Below are 19,365 nucleotides of genomic sequence, written 5' to 3'. Positions count from 1 at the left end.
CCCTATGTAAGGTAAAGGGAATTTTTGTTGTCTCACTACGCATGCGCTGATTGTATACGGAAAGGAACAAAAGCTAAGTGATAGAGCGCCGCCATCTTTACTACGGGCGCAGGCATACCCATACTGGGAAGGAGTAAGGACCACAAATGCTGCCATAGTTACCGCGATGGCATTTCCAAAATGTCTACGGGGATGAAGACGAAAACAGAAAAGGACAACAATGGTCATGCGCAGGAAAGAAACGGAACCTTTAGGAACTAATGTTCTGGTGCTTCGTTTTCTGGAGATTCCGGAAGTGGTATGTCCGTTCATGTCACAGTGCTCCGTTAACCCCTCAGCTGCCAGGTAGGATTAGTTCCCGGTGCCGTTATCGCTCAGCCCCGGAGGCAGGTGACTGCTCTACACTGCCATAGGCTTCATGTGACACCACAAGGCCAAGCATGTCTCGCCTCGCCCTCTGGACATGCTGCGACTGGTAGTTCCACCTCAGTGATTCAGAGACGAGACTAAAGTCAGTTCTTACTTTCTTTTTCACTTTAACTTTTTTTCTTTTTGCAAGTTTATTAAGCAGAAATGTACAAAATATGTGGAGCGGCCTGAGGCGACGACAGCGGCAGAAAATGGCACAATATGGCGGCGCGGGCAGCGTTCAGGTGCTTCCCCTCCAGCCGCTGTGCAGTGTGTTGTCATGGTCATCCGTTCCTCTTATTACACCTGTAAAAAAGAAAGCAACCGACGAGTCCGGAGCACCCCCCCAACAGTCCGCAGCACCCCCCCCCCCCAATAGTCCGGAGCACCCCCCCAACAGTCCGCAGCACCCCCCCCCCCAACAGTCTCGATCACCCCCCCAACAGTCCGGAGCACCCCCCAACAGTCCGCAGCACCCCCCCCCCAATAGTCCGGAGCACCCCCCCAACAGTCTCGATGACCCCCCCAACAGTCCGGAGCACCCCCCAACTGTCCTGGAGCACCCCCCAACTGTCCGGAGCCCCCACCCCCCAACAGTCCGGAGCACCCCCCCGACAGTCCGCAGCACCCCCCCACCCCCAATAGTCCGGAGCACCCCCCCCAACAGTCTGGAGCACCCCCCCCCCACCCCCAACAGTCCGGAGCACCCCCCCCCAACAGTCTGGAGCACCCCCCCCCAACAGTCTGGAGCACCCCCCCCCCCAACAGTCTGGAGCACCCCCCCCCCCAACAGTCTGGAGCACCCCCCCCCAACAGTCTGGAGCACCCCCCCCCCAACAGTCCGGAGCACCCCCCCCCCCAACAGTCCGGAGCCCCCCCCCAGCCCCCCCAGCAGTCCGGGGCACCCCCCCCCAACGGGGCACCCCCCCCCCCAACAGTCCACCGCCCCTCACCCAACAGTCTGGAGCACCCCCCCCAACAGTCTGGAGCACCCCCCCCCCCAACAGTCTGGAGCACCCCCCCCCCAACGGGGCACCCCCCCCCCCAACAGTCCAACGCCCCTCACCCAACAGTCTGGAGCACCCCCCCCCAACAGTCCGGAGCCCCCCCCCCAACAGTCTAGAGCACCCCCCCAACAGTCCGGGGGCACCCCCCAGCAGTCCGGCGCCCCTCACCCAACAGTCTGGAGCACCCCCCCCCAACAGTCCGGCGCCCCTCTCCCCCTCCCCCAACAGTCTGGAGCCCCCCCCCCCCCCAACAGTCTGGAGCCCCCCCCCAACAGTCTGGAGCACCCCCCCCAACAGTCTGGAGCACCCCCCCCCAACAGTCCGGAGCACCCCCGAAAACAGTCAGTAGCACCTTCCCCCCCATCAGTCCGGAGCACCTTCCCCCCCCCCCATCAGTCCGGAGCACCTTCCCCCCCCATCAGTCTGGAGCACCCCCCCCCCCCCAACAGTCCGGAGCACACCCCCCCTACAGTCCGGAGCACCCCCCCCCAACAGTCCGGCGCACCCCCCGAAAACAGTCAGTAGCACCTTCCCCCCCCCCCCCCCCCATCAGTCCGGAGCACCTTCCCCCCCCATCAGTCTGGAGCACCCCCCCCCCCCCTACAGTCGGAAGCACCCCCCCCCCTACAGTCCGAAGCACCCCCTGGCAGCCTATCGGTGGCCTCAGCTGTGCCGGATTACTGCCATCTTGGCGCCTGCCCTGTGTGCCTACATAATTCTGCCCCATACAGGGAGGTAATGCCACGCAGCGCCCAGGAGCCAAAACACAGCGCTGGTGCAAGTGCCGCCTGCCGCGGGGCCAGTCACCGTCAGCTCTGTGGATACCTACGCCGCCGTCAGGTCATTAGTCGGCCGGGCCTTGTCCTATGATACCGCCCTCACATTATACCGCCATATGACGCCATTACTGCCGAGCACATGTCCGGCTGACGCCTGCACTCTGACTCGGGCACTTTTTTGGGCAGTCCTGGTGCCGGTTTCCAGTGATCCGAGGAGGATCGGCCGCCGCCCTGAATTCCTGGAGCTGATGTAGACGCGCCGTGTCCGCGGATCGTAATTCCTCTGATGTTCTCTGCATCATAATAAAAAAACACCTGAGCGTGCCATCGCCACCATGAGCCCCATGATGGCGCTCGTGGTCACCCAGCTTTCCACATGTCCTGAACGGCACATGCACTGACACAGATCCAGCCTCCTGATTGCTGCCGCTCTTCTGTGTGTAGTGCTGACATTCTGTTCATGAATCCGGATGTACAGCGAGTGATGCATAGTCCCATGGGGCAGGCAGAAGAGAAGGCACTGAGGGCATTAGGTGTGAGTGGTTGGCAGCGGCGGCCGAGCAGCAGTGGCCGAGCATCGGGCTGCGATCTGGCCATTATAGTACCATCTATGTATTGTGGGAACTCCACAGAGTTTTTCTTTGTCCTGCAGGTCATGCAACCTTTACTGCGCCAGTTTCTTGCCAAAGTTGCCCATATACCAGTGCCGTGCCGTAGGATGGGGGCAACAGGAATGACAGCGGGTAAACTGGCATCATACTGGGAGAAAGTCTTCCATCAACATGGGATCCCTGAGCCCGAGGACTCCAGCCAAATACTAATCGCTCATGCACTGGGAGCAAAGACGGTGAGTGCAAGATCCTGAGGGCAGAAGAGGGTCTGGAGGAAGGGACTGAACTGGGGTCTGGAGGAATGGAGTGGGGGGGGGGAGGAATGGAGTGTGGGGGAGGGGGGTCTGGAGGAATGGAGTGGGGGGGGGGGGGGTCTGGAGGAATGGAGTGTGGGGGGGGGGGGTCTGGAGGAATGGAGTGGGGGGTCTGGAAAAGGAGGTGAGGATAGATGGGTTAAGTTTGGAGGGGACATAGGCATCTGGCAGCTGCTCCATGATCATATCTGTTGTTTCACTGCTTTTGCAATACAGGTTCCTGTGGTTTCTCTTCTGTGCTCTGTTGGTGGTGGGGGTGCACTGGTAGTCGGGGTGCTCCAGTGGTGGTGGGGGTGCTCCAGTGGGGGGGAGTGGGAGTGCTCTGGTGGTGGGGTTGCTCTGGTGGTGGGGTTACTCCAGCGGGGGAGTGCTGCGGTGGTGGGGGTGCTCAAGTTGGGAGGGTGCCCCGGTGGTGGGGTGCTGCAACGGGTGGGGGTGCTCCGGTGGTGGGAGTGCTCTGGTGGTGGGGTTGCTCCGGTGGTGGGGGTGCTACGGTAGTGGGGGTGCTCCGGTTGGGGGGGTGCTCACGTCCTCACAGATCCCTTTTTCTGTCTGGCAGATGCACAGTATCGGATCCTGCGCAGCGCGTTCTCCAGTGTCTGCCGATCAGCTGCTGCTTGTAGAGAAAATGGCACAACAACGTCTGAAGAGGTGAGTGCGCTCCGCCGCACGTTACTGATCTCACGCGTCTCATCACTTGTGAATCTCAGTATTAAAATCCTTAACTTCATTCATCTTGTCCTGATCACAAGTCACATGCAGAGCTGCATTCATGGTTCTGCTGGTTCCTCATCTGTTGGTTCCAGGACGTCACATGTCCCTGCTGGTTCAGTGTCTGCAGCTCTGGATGTGGCTGAAGCACAAGGGAAGAGCTGCAGTGCAGATTAGGGTTATGTAAAGGTGACTTGTATGTGCAGCGTCACTGACGATTGTAGGATTCCTCCTGGCCTCGATCCTTTATTATAGTGGTTAAGTAACAGATGAATCACAGCTTCCCGGAACAATGAACCCAGTGTATATACAGTGTGTGGAGCGGAGCGTGACGTCTCCACGTATATACAGTGTGTGGAGCGTGACTCTCTCCTCGCATATACAGTGTGTGGAGCGGAGCGTGACGTCTCCTCGTATATACAGTGTGTGGAGCGCAACTCTCGTATATACAGTGTGTGGAGCGGAGCGCTTCGTCTCCTCGTATATACAGTGTGTGGAGCGTGACGTCTCCTCGTATATACAGTGTGTGGAGCGGAGCGTGACGTCTCCTCGTATATACAGTGTGTGGAGCGGAGCGCGATGTCTCCTCGTATATACAGTCTGTGGAGCGGAGCGCGATGTCTCCTCGTATATACAGTGTGTGGAGCGGAGCGTGACATCTCCTCGTATATACAGTGTGTGGAGCGGAGCGTGACGTCTCCTCATATATACAGTGTGTGGAGCGGAGCGTGACGTCTCCTCGTATATACAGTGTGTGGAGCATGACGTCTCCTCGTATATACAGTGTGTGGAGCGGAGTGCGTCGTCTCCTCGTATATACAGTGTGTGGAGCGGAGCGCGTCATATCCTCGTATATACAGTGTGTGGAGCGGAGCGTGACGTCTCCTCGTATATACAGTGTGTGGAGCGGAGCGTGACGTCTCCTCGTATATACAGTGTATGGAGCGGAGCGTGACGTCTCCTCGTATATACAGTGTGTGGAGCGGAGCGCGACGTCTCCTCGTATATACAGTGTGTGGAGCGGAGCGTGTCGTCTCCTCGTATATACAGTGTGTGGAGCGGAGCGCGTCGTCTCCTCGTATATACAGTGTGTGGAGCGGAGCGTGACGTCTCGTATATACAGTGTGTGGAGCATGACGTCTCCTCGTATATACAGTGTGTGGAGCATGACTTCTCCTCGTATATAAAGTGAGTGGAGCGGAGCGTGACGTCTCCTCGTATATACAGTGTGTGGAGCATGACGTCTCCTCGTATATACAGTGTGTGGAGCGGAGCGTGACGTCTCCTCGTATATACAGTGTGTGGAGCGTGACGTCTCCTTGTATATACAGTGTGTGGAGCGGAGCGTGACGTCTCCTCGTATATACAGTGTGTGGAGCGGAGCGCGTCGTCTCCTCGTATATACAGTGTGTGGAGCGTGACGTCTCCTCGTATATACAGTGTGTGGAGCGGAGCGCGTCGTCTCCTCGTATATACAGTGTGTGGAGCGTGACGTCTCCTCGTATATACAGTGTGTGGAGCGGAGCGCGACGTCTCCTCGTATATACAGTGTGTGTAGCGGAGCGCGACGTCTCCTCGTATATACAGTGTGTGTAGCGGAGCGTGACGTCTCCTCGTATATACAGTGTGTGGAGCGGAGCGCGTCGTCTCCTCGTATATACAGTGTGTGGAGCGGAGCGCGACGTCTCCTCGTATATATACAGTATGTGGAGCGGAGCGCGACGTCTCCTCGTATATACAGTGTGTGTAGCGGAGCGTGACGTCTCCTCGTATATACAGTGTGTGGAGCGGAGCGCGTCGTCTCCTCGTATATACAGTGTGTGGAGCGTGACGTCTCCTCGTATATACAGTGTGTGGAGCGGAGCGTGACGTCTCCTCGTATATACAGTGTGTGGAGCGGAGCGCGACGTCTCCTCGTATATACAGTGTGTGTAGCGGAGCGTGACGTCTCCTCGTATATACAGTGTGTGGAGCGGAGCGCGTCGTCTCCTCGTATATACAGTGTGTGGAGCGTGACGTCTCCTCGTATATACAGTGTGTGGAGCGGAGCGTGACGTCTCCTCGTATATACAGTGTGTGGAGCGGAGCGCGTCGTCTCCTCGTATATACAGTGTGTGGAGCGGAGCGCGACGTCTCCTCGTATATACAGTGTGTGTAGCGGAGCGTGACGTCTCCTCGTATATACAGTGTGTGTAGCGGAGCGTGACGTCTCCTCGTATATACAGTGTGTGGAGCGGAGCGCGTCGATTCACTCTATATACAGTACACACTGCTGAGTATATGTGCAGTGCTCGCTCCTCACACCGGTGCTGTTCTGCCACACAGGCAGTGGCTTTAGGGCTCGCACCGTTCTCGGCCTCCTGTCCCCCTCGCTCTGCAGCCTTCTTTTGGGCAGAGCCTGGACTCGTCCTTCATGTTTTTCTCACCTCCAGGGTTCCCGTCCAATATATAATTGGAGAATGGGACTTCCTGGACATGACGCTAGAAATGAGACCCCCAGTGCTGATCCCGCGGCCGGAGACGGAGGTAGGAGAGGGTCAGGGCTTCTTAGCTGCCTCGTCTGCTCCATTTTATCACCTCCACAGCTCCGTCTCCTGCTCCTCCCTTTCATGCTTTACACTGCAGCTCTGCTCCGTTCAGAGGTGTACCGCTCCTAGAGGGACGAGCCTCAATAACAAGAGGGAGGAGACTTGTGGTCACCCGTGCAGTATGGCCGTTGTAGTGATGTTGTGTCTCTGATGCAGGAGCTCGTGGGGCTGGTGGTGGCCGACTGCGAGGAGCTGCACCGTTCTGCCGAGGACTCCATACTAGAGGTTGGCTGTGGATCAGGAGCTGTGTCCTTGGCGTTACTCCGGAGGATCCCTCAGGTAAAGGGACCTCCGCCATCACGCCCACACTCTCTGTCCCTCCTACCGCTGTTTCCTGTGATGCATCGTGATGAGTTGACTCTGCGCTCTCCGGACGTACCCCACTCTCCCTGGGCGTACCCCGCCCCCTCCGGGCGTTCCCTGCCGTCCCCGGATGTTCCCCGCGCTCCCCGGACGTACCCCGCGCTCCCCGGACGTACCCCGCGCTCCCCGGACGTACCCCGTGCGTACCTCGCCCACTCCAGGCGTTCCCCGCCATCCCTGGATGTTCCCCCGCCCTACTCGGACGCACCCCGCGCTCTCCGGACGCACCCCGCGCTCTCCGGACGCACCCCGCGCTCTCCGGACGCACCCCGCGCTCTCCGGACGCACCCCGCGCTCTCCGGACGCACCCCGCGCTCTCCGGACGCACCCCGCGCTCTCCGGACGCACCCCCGCGCTTTCCGGACGTACCCCGCGCTCCCCGGACGTACCCCGCGCTCCCCGGACGTACCCTGCGCTCCCCAGCTGTACCCCGGCCGTACCCCTCCCTCCCCGGCCGTACCCTGCGCTCCCCGTATTTACCCTCTGCCTCTCCATGTCTCTTAGGTGCGCGTCATCGCCATAGATAAATCCAAGGCCGCTGTGAGTCTGACCCGGGATAACGCCGTGAGGTAGGTCCCTGAACTAGGAGCGCAGATACGAGCTCCGCGCAGCTCCTGACTCTGTTGCTCCTTCCTCCAGGCTCGGCCTGCAGCACAGACTTCACCTTCTGCAGCACGACGTTTTGACCGGTGAGATGTGGACGCTCGGCAGCGCAGTGTTTCCTCTGCTGATCGGCACAGTACTTTCTTCCTATTGGGGGCCTGGGAGACACTTTCTTGGGGGATAACTCCCATCGTGGATGTCATTGTAGAATTGCGATTTTATGAGTCAGTGATTTGCAGTGTGCGCCCTCCCAGCATGCTGAGAGTTGTAGTGTCACAGACATTGTATCTGGTGCGTTACTGACCTCCTTCCTCACAACGCAGATCCCATAGAGCGACTTCTGGATCTGGGGGCCGTGTCTGCGGTGGTCAGTAATCCGCCCTATATATGTACAGAGGACATGAGTCAGCTGGAGCCGGAGATCCTCAGGTGGGTGCTGTATGGGGCCGAGGGTCTCCTGTCTGTATCCCCCTATTATTAGTCTGAGGGCCAAGGGTCTCCTGTCTGTATCCCCCTATTATTAGCCTGAGCTCTTCCAGCCTGTGCCATGTTCCTAGATATGAAGACCACTCAGCATTACATGGGGGTCTCGATGGCATGGATGTGATGAAGGGGATCCTACGTCTTGCACCGCTCATGCTAAAGGACGGGGGGTACGTGACCTTATCGCGACTTCTGCAGTTGATGGGGGGGGGGGGGGGCTTGGATGTTCAGGGTCTCCAATGTCTGCTGTTCCTTCAATTTCCAGTGATGTTTATCTGGAGGGGGATCCTCGGCATCCTGAGATGGTGCAAAAATGGCTGGAAGACCACCCAGAGGGGCGACTACAGCTCCTGAATATAGTGAAGGATTTCTGCGGCAAGTAAGTAAGATATTCATGTGTGTGGCAGACCGTTCACTGTGTACCTGCTCCATATTGTGCCATGTTTGCCAATAACTCGCAGTGTATCAATCACTTACAGCTTTGTAACTCTGATTATTACCCCCCCAAAATAAGGTGCACAAAAGACGGGGGGCCACCTGTCACCAGGCTGCCCGTAATGATAACCTACAGGGATAGGGGCAGGGGGCAGGGTGAGCGGCAGGGTGAGATCTGCGGGCGAGGGGCAGGGTGAGATCTACGGGCGAGGGGCAGGGTGAGCTCTGCGGGCGAGGGGCAGGGTGAGCTCTGCGGGCGAGGGGCAAGGTGAGCTCTGCAGGCGGGGGGCAGGGTTAGCTCTGTGGGCGAGGGGCAGGGTGAGCCCTGCGGGCGAGGGGCAAGGTGAGCTCTACAGGTGGGGAGGGGGGCAGGGTGAGCTCTGCGGGCGAGGGGCAAGGTGAGCTCTACAGGTGGGGGGGGGGGGCAGGGTGAGCCCTGCGGGCGAGGGGCAGGGTGAGCTCTGCGGGCGAGGGGCAGGGTGAGCTCTGCGGGCGAGGGGCAGGGTGAGCTCTGCGGGCGAGGGGCAGGGTGAGCTCTGCGGGCGAGGGGCAAGGTGAGCTCTGCGGGCGAGGGGCAAGGTGAGCTCTGCGGGCGGGGGGCAGGGTTAGCTCTGCGGGCGAGGGGCAGGGTGAGCCCTGCGGGCGAGGGGCAGGGTGAGCTCTGCGGGCGGGGCAGGGTGAGCGGCAGGGTGAGCCCTGCGGGCGAGGGGCAAGGTGAGCTCTACAGGTGGGGGGGCAGGGTGAGCTCTGCGGGAGAGGGGCAGGGTGAGCTCTGCGGGCGAGGGGCAGGGTGAGCCCTGCGGGCGAGGGGCAGGGTGAGCCCTGCGGGCGAGGGGCAGGGTGAGCCCTGCGGGCGAGGGGCAGGGTGAGCCCTGCGGGCGAGGGGCAGGGTGAGCTCTGCGGGCGGGGCAGGGTGAGCGGCAGGGTGAGCCCTGCGGGCGAGGGGCAAGGTGAGCTCTGCGGGCGAGGGGCAAGGTGAGCTCTACAGGGGGGGGCAGGGTGAGCTCTGTGGGCGAGGGGAAGGGTGAGCTCTGCGGGCGAGGGGCAGGGTGAGCCCTGCGGGCGAGGGGCAGGGTGAGCCCTGCGGGCGAGGGGCAGGGTGAGCCCTGCGGGCGAGGGGCAGGGTGAGCTCTGCGGGCGAGGGGCAGGGTGAGCCCTGCGGGCGAGGGGCAGGGTGAGCCCTGCGGGCGAGGGGCAGGGTGAGCTCTACGGCGAGGGGAAGGGTGAGCTCTGCGGGCGAGGGGTAGGGTGAGCTCTGCGGGCGAGGGGCAGGGTGAGCTCTACGGCGAGGGGAAGGGTGAGCTCTACGGCGAGGGGCAGGGTGAGCTCTGCGGGCGAGGGGCAGGGTGAGCTCTACGGCGAGGGGAAGGGTGAGCCCTGCGGGCGAGGGGCAGGGTGAGCTCTGCGGGCGAGGGGCAGGGTGAGCTCTACGGCGAGGGGAAGGGTGAGCTCTGCGGGCGAGGGGCAGGGTGAGCTCTGCGGGCGAGGGGCAGGGTGAGCTCTGCGGGCGAGGGGCAGGGTGAGCTCTACGGCGAGGGGAAGGGTGAGCTCTACGGCGAGGGGCAGGGTGAGCTCTGCGGGCGAGGGGCAGGGTGAGCTCTACGGCGAGGGGCAGGGTGAGCCCTGCGGGCGAGGGGCAGGGTGAGCTCTGCGGGCGAGGGGAAGGGTGAGCTCTGCGGGCGAGGGGTAGGGTGAGCCCTGCGGGCGAGGGGCAGGGTGAGCTCTGCGGGCGAGGGGTAGGGTGAGCCCTGCGGGCGAGGGGCAGGGTGAGCTCTGCGGGCGAGGGCAGCACTGTGCAGTGCCCATCTCTGTAGCATACAACGTCTGTCCTCACTCATACATCTCATTGTTCCTCTCCTGTCCGGCCCCAATGTCTGACTTCTGTTCATCTTTTTCCTCAGACCTCGCTTCATCCATCTACGGAGGAGACAAAGCTCCGAGCACTGACACTGCGGACACCGGGACAAGTCACTAGTGAGGTATCCATCCCTCCATAGTGGTGTATCTTAGCCCTGTGCACTGACACTGCAGACAAGTCACTAGTGAGGTATCCATCCCTCCATACAGGTGTATCTCAGCTCCAGGAAATGAGGATGCTCTATTGAAAGTGATACATAATGGGAAGAAATGAGAAATGTGTCTGGAGCATGTGTGTCTCAAATATAGATGAAGCCCCCTGTACACCACCCCCAGACCCCAGAAATGACAGCCGCAGCGATCAATCAATCTGATGCGGGTATTGCTTTCTTATGTCTATTGATCAGATCTTTATTCCAGCACTGGAGGCGGAGCTGACAACCTGTCACACATGTATACTGGCAGGTTGTCAGCGGTGTGGTCTGATCAGTGGATGGTGACCCGGCAGATTTCCCTCCTCCTCCTCCCTCGGCGTCCATCTTCCCTGCCACCCCTCCCCCTCCATCCTGGAATCCTGCACTGTTGCCAGTTCCTAGAATCCGGGTGACAAAGTCCCGTCTGTCCCAGAGATCATTCCAGGAATTCAGCAATGAATGACGAGGTGGAAATTGTCAGATGCTCCCTAATGTCATGTATGATGGCGTCGTCCCCGCGGTCTGCGTCGTCCCCGCGGTCTGCGTCGTCCCCGCGGTCTGCGTCGGCCCCATGGACGAGGCTTTTCCGGCTTGGTGCCTTTTGTGTTGATTTGTGCGATTCTCTGGCTGTCCGGCTGGCTGGAATCTTAATATTTTTATGGATCTGCTCAGTCGATCTTCATTATGTAAAATGCAGAATCAGTGATCTCCATGAGCTTCACATTGTCATGGCCTCCGCTTGCTGTCAGTGAATGCAAACCTCTCGTCTGCAGCTTTTCCTTCGCTGGAGCAAAGCCTCAGCTTTATTCTGTCCTGATGAATTTTAAGCCTGACATTAAGCAGAGATCGTAATGATGAAACATTAAAATGCAAAAACTGTTACAAAGTTGCAGCACCATCTTTTGTTAACGTCAGATTACATTTTGGTGGGGATAAGAAGCCCGATACCTGCCGCTTAGCTCTGCGTTTTAGACTCTAGCATCTTCCGTTACCACCTGGGAAATCGAGTGGATCAGCGGTGATCAGTACCAGGCGGATACAATGATAAGCTCCTTATTACCATGGCAACCGGAATATAAACTATCCGCTAAAGGAACAAGCCAGAGCCACGACGTGCAGAGATGATTACAGGGGTCCGGGATAATGGGGTACACTACAATATCAGAGTCAGAGGTGGCAAAGATTCTACTCATACTAATCAATCACTAGCAACATCCGGACCTGATCATACAGAAAGTCTGATCGTCCGGCACCTTGTGATCGTCAGATATTCTAGGACGGCACTTTGTACTGTGTGTCGTTATTTCAGAAGCCCCTCATCCTGAAGAGAAGACCCTCGGCCCAATAATACCTGCCCGGGAGGTGGTTCTATATGATCCGGAGCAGATGTGTGTGAGCAGGGATTCCAGGAAACCCCGTACAGGGCGTCCTTAAGGGAATCGCAGTCCCTGGACTCTGCAAAAGAGGGGATTTGTTTGTAGATTCCTGACGGCAGAGAATTCTGTCTTTCCAGGGAATGTTTATGATCGCGAAGCATTTCTGGAAAATGGATAAATAATAATTCATGGAAGAGTCAAGATGGAAAAAATCAGCTGAGGTCCCCGACCGAGCACCGCATTCCCCTTCAGGGGAGGACAGGGGGGATCAGAGTCCGACTCGTCAAATGTCACTGCACCCCCTACAGGGGAGGACAGGGGGGATTAGATCCACAGAAGGGATCAGAGTCTGACTCGTCAAATGTCACCGCACCCCCTACAGGGGAGGACAGGGGGGATCAGATCCACAGAAGGGATCAGAGTCTGACTCGTCAGATGTCACCGCACCCCCTACAGGGGAGGACACGGGGGATCAGATCCAAAGAAGGGATCAGAGTCTGACTCGTCAGATGTCACCGCACCCCCCTACAGGGGAGGACAGGGGGGATCAGATCCACAGAAGGGATCAGAGTCTGACTCGTCAGATGTCACCGCACCCCCTACAGGGGAGGACAGGGGGGGGATCAGATCCACAGAAGGGATCAGAGTCTGACTCGTCAAATGTCACCGCACCCCCTACAGGGGGGGATCAGATCCACAGAAGGGATCAGAGTCAGACTTGTCAGATGTCACCGCACCCCCTACAGGGGAGGACACGGGGGATCAGATCCAAAGAAGGGATCAGAGTCCGACTCGTCAAATGTCACCGCACCCCCTACAGGGGGGGATCAGATCCACAGAAGGGATCAGAGTCCGACTCGTCAAATGTCACCGCACCCCCCTACAGGGAAGGACAGGGGGGGATCAGATCCACAGAAGGGATCAGAGTCTGACTCGTCAGATGTCACCGCACCCCCTACAGGGGAGGACACGGGGGATCAGATCCAAAGAAGGGATCAGAGTCTGACTCGTCAGATGTCACCGCACCCCCCTACAGGGGAGGACAGGGGGGGATCAGATCCACAGAAGGGATCAGAGTCTGACTCGTCAGATGTCACCGCACCCCCTACAGGGGAGGACACGGGGGATCAGATCCACAGAAGGGATCAGAGTCCGACTCGTCAAATGTCACCGCACCCCCCTACAGGGGAGGACAGGGGGGGATCAGATCCACAGAAGGGATCAGAGTCTGACTCGTCAGATGTCACCGCACCCCCTACAGGGGAGGACACGGGGGATCAGATCCAAAGAAGGGATCAGAGTCTGACTCGTCAGATGTCACCGCACCCCCCTACAGGGGAGGACAGGGGGGATCAGATCCACAGAAGGGATCAGAGTCTGACTCGTCAGATGTCACCGCACCCCCTACAGGGGAGGACAGGGGGGGGATCAGATCCACAGAAGGGATCAGAGTCTGACTCGTCAAATGTCACCGCACCCCCTACAGGGGGGGATCAGATCCACAGAAGGGATCAGAGTCAGACTTGTCAGATGTCACCGCACCCCCTACAGGGGAGGACACGGGGGATCAGATCCAAAGAAGGGATCAGAGTCCGACTCGTCAAATGTCACCGCACCCCCTACAGGGGGGGATCAGATCCACAGAAGGGATCAGAGTCCGACTCGTCAAATGTCACCGCACCCCCCTACAGGGAAGGACAGGGGGGGATCAGATCCACAGAAGGGATCAGAGTCTGACTCGTCAGATGTCACCGCACCCCCCTACAGGGGAGGACAGGGGGGGATCAGATCCACAGAAGGGATCAGAGTCTGACTCGTCAGATGTCACCGCACCCCCCTACAGGGGAGGACAGGGGGGGATCAGATCCACAGAAGGGATCAGAGTCTGACTTGTCAGATGTCACCGCACCCCCTACAGGGGAGAAAGGGGGGGATCAGATCCACAGAAGGGATCAGAGTCTGACTCGTCAAATGTCACCGCACCCCCTACAGGGGAGGACAGGGGGGATCAGATCCACAGAAGGGATCAGAGTCTGACTCGTCAAATGTCACCGCACCCCCTACAGGGGAGGACAGGGGGGGATCAGATCCACAGAAGGGATCAGAGTCCGACTCGTCAAATGTCACCGCACCCCCTACAGGGGAGGACAGGGGGGATCAGATCCACAGAAGGGATCAGAGTCCGACTCATCAGATGTCACCGCACCCCCCTACAGGGGAGGACCGGGGGGATCAGATCCACAGAAGGGATCAGTGTCTTACTCGTCAGATGTCACTGCACCCCCCTACAGGGGAGGACAGGGGATGATCAGATCCACAGAAGGGATCAGAGTCTGACTCGTCAGATGTCACCGCACCCCCTACAGGGGAGGACAGGGGGGGGATCAGATCCACAGAAGGGATCAGAGTCTGACTCGTCAGATGTCACCGCACCCCCCTACAGGGGAGGACAGGGGGGGATCAGATCCACAGAAGGGATCAGAGTCCGACTCGTCAAATGTCACCGCACCCCCTACAGGGTAGGACAGGGGGGGATCAGATCCACAGAAGGGATCAGAGTCCGACTCGTCAAATGTCACCGCACCCCCCTACAGGGGAGGACCGGGGGGGATCAGATCCACAGAAGGGATCAGAGTCCGACTCGTCAGATGTCACTGCACCCCCTACAGGGGAGGACAGGGGGGGATCAGATCCACAGAAGGGATCAGAGTCCGACTCGTCAAATGTCACCGCACCCCCCTACAGGGGAGGACAGGGGGGGGATCAGATCCACAGAAGGGATCAGAGTCAGACTCGTCAGATGTCACCGCACCCCCCTACAGGGGAGAACGGGGGGGATCAGATCCACAGAAGGGATCAGAGTCCGACTCGTCAAATGTCACCGCACCCCCCTACAGGGGAGGACAGGGGGGGGATCAGATCCACAGAAGGGATCAGAGTCTGACTCGTCAGATGTCACCGCACCCCCTACAGGGGAGAACGGGGGGGATCAGATCCACAGAAGGGATCAGAGTCCGACTCGTCAAATGTCACCGCACCCCCTACAGGGGAGGACAGGGAGGGATCAGAGTCTGACTCGTCAAATGTCACCGCACCCCCTACAGGGGAGGACGGGGGGGATCAGATCCACAGAAGGGATCAGAGTCCGACTCGTCAAATGTCACCGCACCCCCCTACAGGGGAGGACAGGGGGGATCAGATCCACAGAAGGGATCAGAGTCCGACTCATCAGATGTCACCGCACCCCCCTACAGGGAAGGACAGGGGGGGATCAGATCCACAGAAGGGATCAGAGTCCGACTCGTCAAATGTCACCGCACCCCCCTACAGGGAAGGACAGGGGGGGATCAGATCCACAGAAGGGATCAGAGTCTGACTCGTCAGATGTCACCGCACCCCCCCTACAGGGGAGGACAGGGGGGGATCAGATCCACAGAAGGGATCAGAGTCTGACTCGTCAGATGTCACCGCACCCCCCTACAGGGGAGGACAGGGGGGGATCAGATCCACAGAAGGGATCAGAGTCTGACTCGTCAGATGTCACCGCACCCCCTACAGGGGAGGACAGGGGGGATCAGATCCACAGAAAGGATCAGAGTCTGACTCGTCAAATGTCACCGCACCCCCTACAGGGGAGGACAAGGGGGATCAGATTCACAGAAGGGATCAGAGTCTGACTCGTCAGATGTCACCGCACCCCCCTACAGGGGAGGACAGGGGGGGATCAGATCCACAGAAGGGATCAGAGTCCGACTCGTCAGATGTCACCGCACCCCCTACAGGGGAGGACAGGGGGGATCAGATCCACAGAAGGGATCAGAGTCCGACTCGTCAAATGTCACCGCACCCCCTACAGGGGAGGACAGGGGGGATCAGATCCACAGAAAGGATCAGAGTCTGACTCGTCAAATGTCACCGCACCCCCCTACAGGGGAGGACAGGGGGGGATCAGATCCACAGAAGGGATCAGAGTCTGACTCGTCAAATGTCACCGCACCCCCTACAGGGGAGGACAGGGGGGGATCAGATCCACAGAAGGGATCAGAGTCTGACTCGTCAGATGTCACCGCACCCCCTACAGGGGAGGACAGGGGGGGATCAGATCCACAGAAGGGATCAGAGTCCGACTCGTCAAATGTCACCGCACCCCCTACAGGGGAGGACAGGGGGGATCAGATCCACAGAAAGGATCAGAGTCTGACTCGTCAGATGTCACCGCACCCCCCTACAGGGGAGGACAGGGGGGGATCAGATCCACAGAAGGGATCAGAGTCTGACTCGTCAAATGTCACCGCACCCCCTACAGGGGAGGACAGGGGGGATCAGATCCACAGAAAGGATCAGAGTCTGACTCGTCAAATGTCACCGCACCCCCCTACAGGGGAGGACAGGGGGGGATCAGATCCACAGAAGGGATCAGAGTCTGACTCGTCAAATGTCACCGCACCCCCCTACAGGGGAGGACAGGGGGGATCAGATCCACAGAAGGGATCAGAGTCTGACTCGTCAGATGTCACCGCACCCCCTACAGGGGAGGACAGGGGGGGATCAGATCCACAGAAGGGATCAGAGTCTGACTCGTCAAATGTCACCGCACCCCCTACAGGGGAGGACAGGGGGGGATCAGATCCACAGAAGGGATCAGAGTCCGACTCGTCAGATGTCACCGCACCCCCCTACAGGGGAGGACAGGGGGGGATCAGATCCACAGAAGGGATCAGAGTCCGACTCGTCAGATGTCACCGCACCCCCCTTCAGGGGAGAACGGGGGGGGGATCAGATCCACAGAAGGGATCAGAGTCTGACTCGTCAGATGTCACCGCACCCCCCTACAGGGGAGGACAGGGGGTGATCAGATCCACAGAAGGGATCAGAGTCCGACTCGTCAAATGTCACCGCACCCCCTACAGGGGAGGACAGGGGGGATCATATCCACAGAAAGGATCAGAGTCTGACTCGTCAAATGTCACCGCACCCCCCTACAGGGGAGGACAGGGGGGATCAGATCCACAGAAGGGATCAGAGTCCGACTCGTCAGATGTCACCGCACCCCCTACAGGGGAGGACAGGGGGGATCAGACCTCGGAAACGTTAGGAGGGCCGGGGGGCCGCCCCTGTGGTGATAGAATTGCTCATATTCTGAGAATGATCTGAGCCTGGTTCACCTGGCTGATAACAGGGAGCAATAGCCTGCACTCATCTTCACAGCAGGTGGAGAGGACAGACTGCCGTTTACGGGAACATACAGCTATAATGAGTCTGACTATAGGGTTCGGCCCCCAATCCTGAGGATTAGGGTCCTGGTCCTCACACGTGTGCGCGCAGATCGCTATCCCATGAGCACTGACTGGAGGGGGCACTGCGGAACCCCACAGTGGGGATCATTGAGGGTCTCAGCTGTTGGACCCTCATCCATCAGCAAGGGGCCAATAGGGAGAGCTCCTTGTGCTGTGGAGTTTTTCGGGTGCTTCTCTGTAGGGCTCCATACAAAAGTCCAGATCACAAGCCCGGCAGGTCAGGAGTTAAATCCTGTTTTTGGGTTGATACATTGTATCTATAGAGGTTTAATGGTTCCGCCCCTTTGTCACTGTCACATCACTGCAGGCCTCCAGGCTTTGTGTCAGTTCCCAGGAAATCAGGAGGGATTTTCCGAGCCTCGGTCTTCTTAGGAAGAGGAACCTGCCGGCGCTGTGATTGGCTGCGCTCTGCTCTCAGGCTCCGCCCACGGCTTAATCAGGATTTCTTAGAAAGGGCCAAGTTCCAGTGAAATGCAGAGGAGGAGGGTGGGGGTTGTGATCCGCAGCGCGCAGTATTACGTCTTCCTCCACAGTACCTGACCTATAGCCGCAGGTACACAGGACCACTGCGGAGCAATGACGGCTCATAGTCTGTGTGCCAGAAAACCTCTCGCCACATGTTATTTCTGCTTCTAGGAAAGTTGGGTGACAACCTGTACTGCCACAGTGACTGCTCAGGTGGTCAGCCATCTGTGCCAGGGGGATCACCCAGCGTGGACCTAGGAAAGCCGGGCACCACAAACAGCGGGCACGACTGCTCCGTCTGCCCGGGGACCGCTGTACTGGGGGGGGGTGACTGCAATCTATTACTCCCTGTTATCAGCCATTACTGGGGGAGGAGACTACAATCTATTACTCCCTGTTATCAGCCATTACTGGGGGGAGGAGACTACAATCTATTACTCCCTGTTATCAGCCATTACTGGGGAGGAGACTACAATCTATTACTCCCTGTTATCAGCCATTACTGGGGGAGGAGACTACAGTCTATTACTCCCTGTTATCAGCCATTACTGGGGGAGGAGACTGCAATCTATTACTCCCTGTTATCAGCCATTACTGGGGGAGGAGACTACAATCTATTACTCCCTGTTATCAGCCATTACTGGGGGGGAGACTACAATCTATTACTCCCTGTTATCAGCCATTACTGGGGGAGGAGACTACAATCTATTACTCCCTGTTATCAGCCATTACTGGGGGAGGAGACTACAATCTATTACTCCCTGTTATCAGCCATTACTGGGGGAGACTACAATCTATTACTCCCTGTTATCAGCCATTACTGGGGGGGAGACTACAATCTATTACTCCCTGTTATCAGCCATTACTGGGGAGGAGACTACAATCTATTACTCCCTGTTATCAGCCATTACTGGAGAGGAGACTACAATCTATTACTCCCTGTTATCAGCCATTACTGGGGAGGAGACTACAATCTATTACTCCCTGTTATCAGCCATTACTGGGGGGGAGACTACAATCTATTACTCCCTGTTATCAGCCATTACTGGAGAGGAGACTACAATCTATTACTCCCTGTTATCAGCCATTACTGGGGAGGAGACTACAATCTATTACTCCCTGTTATCAGCCATTACTGGGGAGGAGACTACAATCTATTACTCCCTGTTATCAGCCATTACTGGGGAGGAGACTACAATCTATTACTCCCTGTTATCAGCCATTACTGGGGAGGAGACTACAATCTATTACTCCCTGTTATCAGCCATTACTGGGGAGGAGACTACAATCTATTACTCCCTGTTATCAGCCATTACTGGGGGAGGAGACTACAATCTATTACTCCCTGTTATCAGCCATTACTGGGGAGGAGACTACAATCTATTACTCCCTGTTATCAGCCATTACTGGGGAGGAGACTACAATCTATTACTCCCTGTTATCAGCCATTACTGGGGGAGGAGACTACAATCTATTACTCCCTGTTATCAGCCATTACTGGGGAGGAGACTACAATCTATTACTCCCTGTTATCAGCCATTACTGGGGGGGAGACTACAATCTATTACTCCCTGTTATCAGCCATTACTGGGGAGGAGACTACAATCTATTACTCTCTGTTATCAGCCATTACTGGGGAGGAGACTACAATCTATTACTCTCTGTTATCAGCCATTACTGGGGGAGGAGACTACAATCTATTACTCCCTGTTATCAGCCATTACTGGGGAGGAGACTACAATCTATTACTCCTGTTATCAGCCATTACTGGGGAGGAGACTACAATCTATTACTCCCTGTTATCAGCCATTACTGGGGGAGACTACAATCTATTACTCCCTGTTATCAGCCATTACTGGGGGAGGAGACTGCAA

The 19,365-nt window shown here is 57.9% G+C and overlaps 2 protein-coding genes across 6 annotated transcripts; both read left to right on the top strand.

The window, feature by feature from the left end:
- The first annotated feature begins 59 nt into the window (after positions 1–59).
- HEMK1 (HemK methyltransferase family member 1) lies at positions 60–11,234 on the top strand. 5 transcript variants are annotated; one of them, XM_069736076.1, is made up of 12 exons: positions 60–298; positions 2,847–3,041; positions 3,679–3,770; positions 6,263–6,356; positions 6,575–6,697; positions 7,286–7,350; positions 7,421–7,470; positions 7,708–7,813; positions 7,942–8,037; positions 8,133–8,246; positions 10,204–10,281; positions 10,370–11,234. In XM_069736076.1, exons 1-11 carry the CDS (start codon positions 221–223, stop codon positions 10,247–10,249), a joined length of 1,059 nt encoding a protein of 352 aa, XP_069592177.1. In that variant the 5' UTR covers positions 60–220; the 3' UTR covers positions 10,250–10,281; positions 10,370–11,234. The 5 variants fall into 5 exon arrangements, with proteins under 5 accessions (XP_069592177.1, XP_069592176.1, XP_069592178.1 ...); XM_069736075.1 differs by having other exon boundaries at positions 100–298; positions 10,204–11,234; XM_069736077.1 differs by having other exon boundaries at positions 250–345; positions 10,204–10,391.
- Positions 11,235–15,638: 4,404 nt separating this feature from the next.
- Positions 15,639–16,883, top strand: LOC138647485 (basic salivary proline-rich protein 4-like). Its single transcript, XM_069736504.1, has one exon. It carries the CDS (start codon positions 15,639–15,641, stop codon positions 16,881–16,883), a length of 1,245 nt encoding a protein of 414 aa, XP_069592605.1.
- Positions 16,884–19,365: the final 2,482 nt, after the last annotated feature.

Source organism: Ranitomeya imitator, chromosome 8 (genome assembly GCF_032444005.1).
Source record: "Ranitomeya imitator isolate aRanImi1 chromosome 8, aRanImi1.pri, whole genome shotgun sequence".
Classification (NCBI taxonomy): Eukaryota; Metazoa; Chordata; class Amphibia; order Anura; family Dendrobatidae; genus Ranitomeya; species Ranitomeya imitator.
The sequence above is the reverse complement of the archived record's forward strand: the minus strand, read 5'-3'. Positions and strand labels throughout refer to the sequence as shown.